The 7,498-nt window shown below is 31.0% G+C and overlaps 2 protein-coding genes across 2 annotated transcripts; both read right to left on the bottom strand.

The window, feature by feature from the left end:
- Positions 1-516: 516 nt before the first annotated feature.
- Positions 517-2,184, bottom strand: LOC123205287 (phospholipase A1-II 6-like). The gene is made up of 2 exons (XM_044622213.1): positions 1,649-2,184; positions 517-1,117 (listed from the first exon to the last, which is right to left on the bottom strand). The coding sequence occupies exons 1-2, from the start codon at positions 2,147-2,149 to the stop codon at positions 698-700; spliced, it is 921 nt and encodes a 306-aa protein (XP_044478148.1). The 5' UTR covers positions 2,150-2,184; the 3' UTR covers positions 517-697.
- Positions 2,185-5,341: 3,157 nt separating this feature from the next.
- On the bottom strand, positions 5,342-6,900 carry LOC123205348. Its single transcript, XM_044622298.1, has 2 exons — positions 6,883-6,900; positions 5,342-6,031 (listed from the first exon to the last, which is right to left on the bottom strand). The coding sequence occupies exons 1-2, from the start codon at positions 6,898-6,900 to the stop codon at positions 5,342-5,344; spliced, it is 708 nt and encodes a 235-aa protein (XP_044478233.1).
- Positions 6,901-7,498: the final 598 nt, after the last annotated feature.

The raw sequence follows: 7,498 nt of genomic DNA, 5'->3' as shown, positions 1-7,498 counted from the left end.
TGGATGCAATCCCGTATCAACTAAGAGGGATGGATCGAGTCAAGTTTACTCAAGCTTGAAAATAAGCTCAGCTCAAATAAACCTAGAACAAGTTCAAATTAGGTAAGCTCAAGCTCAAGCTTGAGCTTAAGAGTTTAATATTGTCAAGTTCAAGCTTGAAAAGTGTTTGACTTGCCAAGATTGCGAGCTTGGAAAAATTCGATTTGAATCAACTTAAACAATGTTGTTTGATCAATAAGCATGACATGATATCATTTTAGTTGTTTTTTACTTAGTTATAATATCGAGTCAAACTCAAGCTTAGTTTGACTTAGTACTATAATTGAACTCAATTTTAGTTCTTCTTAAGCAAGGCAAACTCAAAATGGTTTGAGGAAAGCTCAAGCTATGCTCCCTTCAAGCCACACTGAACTTGAGTTGGCCTAAGTTCGAGTTTAACGTAATTTGAATCCAAATCTATTAATGACAGGTTAAAACCTAGTGAAGTAACTTATTATCATCACACGAGGGAACTACTTACACACAAGGGAAGTACTTATTATCATCACAGAGATGGACTGCGTCATTACACAAGGGAAGCAATTTCCTCTCGTCACAGAGATGGACAGTGTCTTACTACGGTTTGTGCTTCCTGCTAACACAAACCTACCTTATTTAGTATTACATTCTTAACACATCCAGCTTCCCGTCACCATTTTTAGTTCAGCTTTACTTGTGTTGCTTCAATTACCTTAAGTATATGCTTCAAACTATGACACTCCAATGGTGAATTTGAATCAGTAGTGTCGAGACTTAACACAGTTCCTAACTGCGAGTAATTATCGCCATGAGGAAGTGGAGGAACAGGGTCGCGAACATGTTTAATGTGCAGGAGATGAAGATTCTTGAGTTTATTGAAGACGGTCTTGAAGCCTGAGTTGCCAACTTTGGGACTTGCAAAGGCAAAGGTTGTCACCATTGCTGCGGTGCTTGACCCTGTGGGTTTGTTGTATTCATGGGCAACTATGTCGGCTGCGTTCAATGTGGCAACTGCTGACCCCAAGCTGTGCCCTGATACTGTAATACTGATTTCTTCATGTTTGTATTGATCCACCAGTACTCTGACAACTTCAAGAACCTACACATATACCAACAATCAGGTTCAACTATAAACTTGTAGATTATGTTATTTATCAGCAAGAAAGCCAAAGTTTGGATCGAAGTGTTAAAAAAGCCATGAGATTTAATATACATGAATTGAATAAATTATTCAATCCTAATCTTACAAGATCTACGTATAAGATATAAAATCTTGAATTGGCAACATTTTAAAGTTTTAGGAATATTTTGAATGTCATATAGTCTAAATCATATGGTTCTCAAAATTTAGTTGTATTAGAGTGAAAAGTCTTTCTCCCCTAAAACCTCTATTGGACGATAATTTTTAATTGATAGAACTGTTTCGGAAAGGGACATAACCACTGCATAATAGGTTATCAAAACTATCGAAAGTTGAATAAACTTTGAAGCCCACGCTAATAAAGTCTATCGAAGTTATAACGCATTTGTATTACTTTCTGTAAATTCTCACTGAATTATTAAAGAAATCATAATTACTTATACCCCATGTTAGTGCATCGGTAGCCGTTATTTGTGTGTAAAGAATTACCTGCTCTCTGGCTAACTTATAGTTGTAGATGGAGAGAAAACCCTTGTGCACACTAGGATTCTCCTGGCATGGCCCTAAAATTGGCGAGGCTGAGGTTTGGTCGACCTGCAAATTATTGATCCACTCAGCCAGCGTCAAAGTTCCTCTCCAGCAAATCATAATGTCTCTTCTTCCCAACTTTTCTTTTCCTTCATCTGTGGCCACAGCCACGTAACCGATCCAAACATCTCCGCCCTTGTTATTGAAATCTACGTCCCTGGAATTTGCCCATAAATATGCCTTCATAGTGTACAATCCCAGGCCAACCTTAGAGAAGAACTCTTCTTCTTTATATTTGGGATGCCCATAAGTTGAAGAAAATCTGTTATTGTCAATGGTATCATAAATAGCCTGAACTCTTTTGCCATAATGGATTATTGTTTTGCCGAGATCTTTGTCGAGATGAGGTTTCAAGAGACCCTCCCAATTCTTCTCGCCACTAAGCTCCTTCCAGTTAGCCATCCGCTATCCTGTCCTGTGAAGGCTGTCCCCTAGTGCATGCTATTTATAGAAAATTCATTTAGTTCGGGTTGTCAATTCGGTCAACTTGAATTGGGTGTGACTTGTTTAAATTTGACTTGTGGTCGAGTTAACCTTTGTTTAAACTCGGTTCCAATTAATCTTAACTCAAGTTCGTAACATTTTTTGTTTTTAATTTTTTTATCTGTAAATGAAAGAATCTTTGCATTGTTGGGTATCGCATTTCGAAAGTCATTAATAAAAATAAATACAAATTTATAAATGATAATTTGTAATTAGATAATGCAATTATTTATTGTATCACTTAAAAATCATATTATCAAAATATATTATAAATAATTTTGTATAATTTATTTATAGATATAATATTATTCTATTTTTTATTATAGTTAAAAATAAACACTATTTATACAGTGAATAATTCCTCACATAAAATATACAATTACTTTTGAACACTGAAATAAATTATTATAATATGATTAAATAATTTTAAATTAAAATAAATTAATTTTTAATTATATAATAATATATCATCTTAGTACCAATTAATTATTTGTTTATAATTGGGTATGGATAACATTATTTAGAAGTCATTATATTGGTACAAGAATAATTTCAAGTTGATATGATAAAGATGCTTGAATTTGGTGGTTAAAATGAGTTATAGAATCTGGTGCCATTCTCCACTTACCTATTTGTAAACACCCGATGCTTGAAGGTCGAATGATGCACCAAAGCAGTGCTCAACTAGCTAATTCCTCTATTTATTCTTATCTAAATTCTGTCGATTATAATTTTAAATACATACAAATTATTCCAGTTTGATAATTTGAATATTGAGATCTTATATCCCATATGATGTGAAAATTGATTCATTAATACTTATTTATAAAGAGCAATGTAAATATATTCAATTGATTTTTTATTATATGATTGAGTGTTATCCAATTGTAGGATAATTCTATCTGATTGATAAGAAGTATTATGTGTACACAATTTTATACATAAATAATGATATATCCGATGTAATTGAGTAATTTTAAATTAAAATAAAATAACATCAAATCATATAATAATATGTCATTATTTTAATAAAAAAATTATACATATTATTTGTTGTCTAATTGCCACATATTTAGGATAAAGAACTATAATTATAGTAATATTAAAAAGGAAAATAGAGAAAATATGATAATTTTTTTTTTGTATTTGAATGATTTTTATAATTATTTATGAAACTTTAATAGTTTATTGTAATCATAGAGTCATCAATTTTTATTGTAAATTAATTCAAATTATATATATATATATATATATATATATATATATATATATATATATATATATATATATATATATATATAGGGGGCTGGATTCGAGCCGAGTCGAGCTCGGTTCGGTTCATATATGGGCGGCTCAAGTTCGGTTCGGCTCGGTTCAGCTCATTTTTCATTACCAAAACGACATCGTTTTTAATATATATTGATCAAAACGACGTCGTTTTGTATAAAAAATTTTAAAAAAATCTACCGAGCTAACTCGAGCTCGATTGAGCTAAGTAGATCTTGACTCGTTTTGGGCTCGAGCTGAGCTCAAGCTCGAGCTGGCTCGGCTCGAGTCCAGCCCTATATATATATATATATATATATATATATATATATATATATATATATATATATATATATATAATACCTTTTCGAAGTGAAATCATTGAAGGCACACATTCCTTTTTTTTTTTTCCAAATAATCTTCTATCCTACCAAGATTCTTTAACATAAAATTTGAATTAAGAAATTCTTAATTTAAAAAGTAATATATATACTTATAAAGAGAATTATTAGATGTTATTTTATTTTTAATTAAAAACATTTATTTATATAGTGATACAATATTTATACCAATAATTGGTGCATAAAATTTAAGGCCAAATGACTATTTTCCACCCAAGGTTTACTGTAATGATGTATTCTCACTCTATAACTGTGAAAAACTCATTTTTACAACCGTATGTCAGACAATTATTTGTTTTTAGAATTAAAAAGTATATCATTTTGTCCAAATATTATAATAAGGTTATAATTAGCTATCATTTTATCCACAAGGTTTGAAATATTACAATAGCATCATCACTAGACTTAAGTGTGAACAATATTATAAGAGTGTAAATGTATTTCTTAAAACTTATTAGAGGCAAGTGAATATTTTGATCCTATTTTGTTTTAAAAATTATCATGTTCACTCTATATATTTTAAAAATATTTTATAATTCCAATAGTTTATAATATAACTTTTATTTTCTTAATTTGTTGTGTTATGTTCAGTTATTAGGGGGGATAGTTATTTTTTATATAGTTGACCATAAAAAAAGAGATTTCATCTCAAAATGAGTCAGGAAATGCTTTTTTTTTTCATTTAAATTTAAAGACGAGAATATGTCATTTTGTTGACTTTGGTTGGAAAACAATTATGTGACCTTTAATTAACTACTTAACAAATTTAATAAACGGATGAAGATAATGATCTTTTCAAACTTAACGAGTGAGTATCATTCATTTCATTAAAGCTTACGTTGGAAAAAGTCATTTGGCCTAAAATATTTAGTAATTTTACGTCATCCCTATAAATTTAGTTTTTCTCACTTTAAATTCCACTTGCTTTTTTGGACTTAACAAATTGAACAGTAGTGCCCTAATTGTTTCTATGATTCTAATCCCCATTACCACGAGATGGGACACATCCCCGCCTCCATTCCATCTTTGCTACAAGGATTAAGAGGAATCATCATACCTTATTTGTGAGAATAATTTTCTCCCCGTCTCCTCCATTTGTTCGGTTTCTCCCCATCCTTTTGTTCAAGTACTATCATAGTTTGACATTATGGTAAATAATTAAAATCGTAATGTATTTTTTTAGGGTGAAGTTGCCAGTCCTGATCTGAAATCCCATCAAAACGTACAATTTTTTGAAAACAGGAAACAATATCTTTGGAAAGACATACTAATATAACTTTTTTAATAACATATTGACAATAATAGTAGGCATTTTCATTGAAATATATATATAAAAGGACACACACAACAAGGAAAACCAACAACACTAAAACTCCATTTAGAAAACCCTAAGCCAACTTCTACAGTTCCACTTTGTATATATTTTCAGTGATGAAAGCCTTATTTAGTAATATATAACTAATATTTTTGCAAGATTATTAGGCAGTTTGAGTTCGAGGAGTTCGCAGATACAATTTGTAACAGTCATTCTCCAATTCTTCAACAACCAATTTGACTTATCGAGCTCATCAAGATCTGCAATGACAGTGCCCACAACCAAATTTGACTCATTGAGCTTATCAAGATTTGTAATGGTAGTTCCCACAACCGCCGAAATTGTAGGGGTAGCAGCTGTTGAAGCGAGCAAAACTTTTTCTTGCTGTTTTTCTACTGTCGTGAGTAAATTCTTCAAATGATGAAACCTGAATAACATTTCTATGATGGAAAGGATGATATGGCCGCCTCGCAGAAGGTCCAAGACTGAGAAATCAGTCTTGGTGATGGATAGAAGAACTCTCATTTCTGAGTAACTAGAACCTGGTGGAAGCTTAGGAACAGGATCAATAAAATGTCTGATATGCAAGAGATGAAGATGGTTGAGTTTGTTGAATCTCGTGACGAAGTCTGAGTTTCCAACCTTGGGACTTGAAAAGGCGAAGACTGTGACCATGTATTGGGGTTTATTATATCCATTAGCAACTATGTCAGTTGAGTTCATTATGGCCAGTGAAGCTCCTAGACAGTGTCCACTTACTGTTATACTGATTTCCTCACTTTTGTATTGATTCATCAACTCCCTTATTGCATCCAAGACCTACATTTATACATTGTAACAAAATATAATGATCATTGTATTAGGTATATAGCACATATAAAAAAAAAAAGCAAAATGACTATTCCTATCTAAGTTTTATTGAAATGATAAATTCTCATATTTTTTGTTTGAAAAAACCAATTTTTCGCTTGTCTACTAAACAAATTATTGGTTGTAATGGTTAAAGAGTATTTATGTTATTTTATCCAATGTAGAGTGTAAGTTTTATTTTTCAAAATTTACTAGAGACGAATGATATTTCCCCTATCTTATTTTGGAAATTAATTTTCACCCATCTGTTTTTAAAATATTTAATTATATTTTTAATCATTTTGATATGACATTTACGACCTAGTTTGTTGTATTCTATTCATTGAAATAGTGTAATTATAATTTTTGAAACTATTAAATGACAAATTAAAATTTCAAAATTTAAAAAACACCATAAACTTTTTTGAGAATTACTAAATATCCCTAAAAATTTAATTATTACCCTTAAAATTTTAAAAAATTATAATTTATCTCGAATATATGATTATATGTTATTAGCACTTCTATTTATAGTTATATTAGTAATTTTTTATATTTAATCAAAATTAATATAAATTAGAGATAAATTATTTAATGAACTTTTGGGGGCACAGTGTGATTTAACTAGAGGGTTTTTTTTTTTTTTTTTTGTCTTTTCAATATTTTTATAACAATTTTAGCAAATGGATGGAAATTTTGGTTTTTCAAATATAAGGTGGAAATATGTCATTTCAGTAAACCTTGGGTGGAATAGTCATTTGGTCTTATTTTTATTATTAATATTATTTCAGCTTTCTTTTATCATTGGTTATTATTGTTACCTGATCTTTGGCTGACATGTATATGGAGAGAAATCCTTGTGTATGCAAGGATTTCCAAAGCAGTTTTATCCCAAAATGGGAGAAGCTGAGGGTTGATTGAACTAGAAACTTTTATCTATTCTGCAGCCGTAATAGTTCCTTTCCAGCAAATCAAAATGTCTCTTCTTCCTATTTCTTTCTTGCCCTCATCAGGAGCCACAACCATGTACCCAATCCAAGCTCGTCCGCTCCATGCACCTCCTACCTTAGGAAGGAAATCAATTTTTGAAGTGGCATAGAAATTGTTGTTCACGGTGTAGAGTCCTCCTCGACTAACCTGAGAAAAGAGCTCATCTTTCTCATGTTTGGGATTGCCATCATCAAGGCTTTCATAGATAGCTTGAACTCTTCTACCATAATGAATCAAAGTTTTGCAAAGATTTTGTTTCAAAGGTTGCAACTGACCCTCCCAACTCTTGTCACCACTAAGGTCCTTCAATTAGTCATCTTGTATTTTTTTTCGTTCAACTCTTTTACGAGGACAGACTCTCACTGCATGCTATTTGTTTTCTCTCGTCATTGTAGAAGTTACGCAAAAAGAGAAGTGACGATTAATTGCGTCAATGCAAAGAACGAC

This window comes from Mangifera indica, unplaced genomic scaffold (genome assembly GCF_011075055.1).
Source record: "Mangifera indica cultivar Alphonso unplaced genomic scaffold, CATAS_Mindica_2.1 Un_0003, whole genome shotgun sequence".
Taxonomy (NCBI): Eukaryota; Viridiplantae; Streptophyta; class Magnoliopsida; order Sapindales; family Anacardiaceae; genus Mangifera; species Mangifera indica.
The sequence above is the reverse complement of the archived record's forward strand: the minus strand, read 5'-3'. Positions and strand labels throughout refer to the sequence as shown.

What these genes read in the sequence shown, in the direction of transcription:
- LOC123205287 (XM_044622213.1), bottom strand. Translation starts at nt 2,149, where the DNA reads ATGGCTAACTGGAAGGAGCTTAGTGGCGAGAAGAATTGGGAGGGTCTC. An exon ending in ATAAGTTAGCCAGAGAGCAG is followed by an intron (nt 1,118 to 1,648) that starts GTAATTCTTTAC and finishes GTATATGTGTAG; the next exon opens with GTTCTTGAAGTTGTCAGAGT.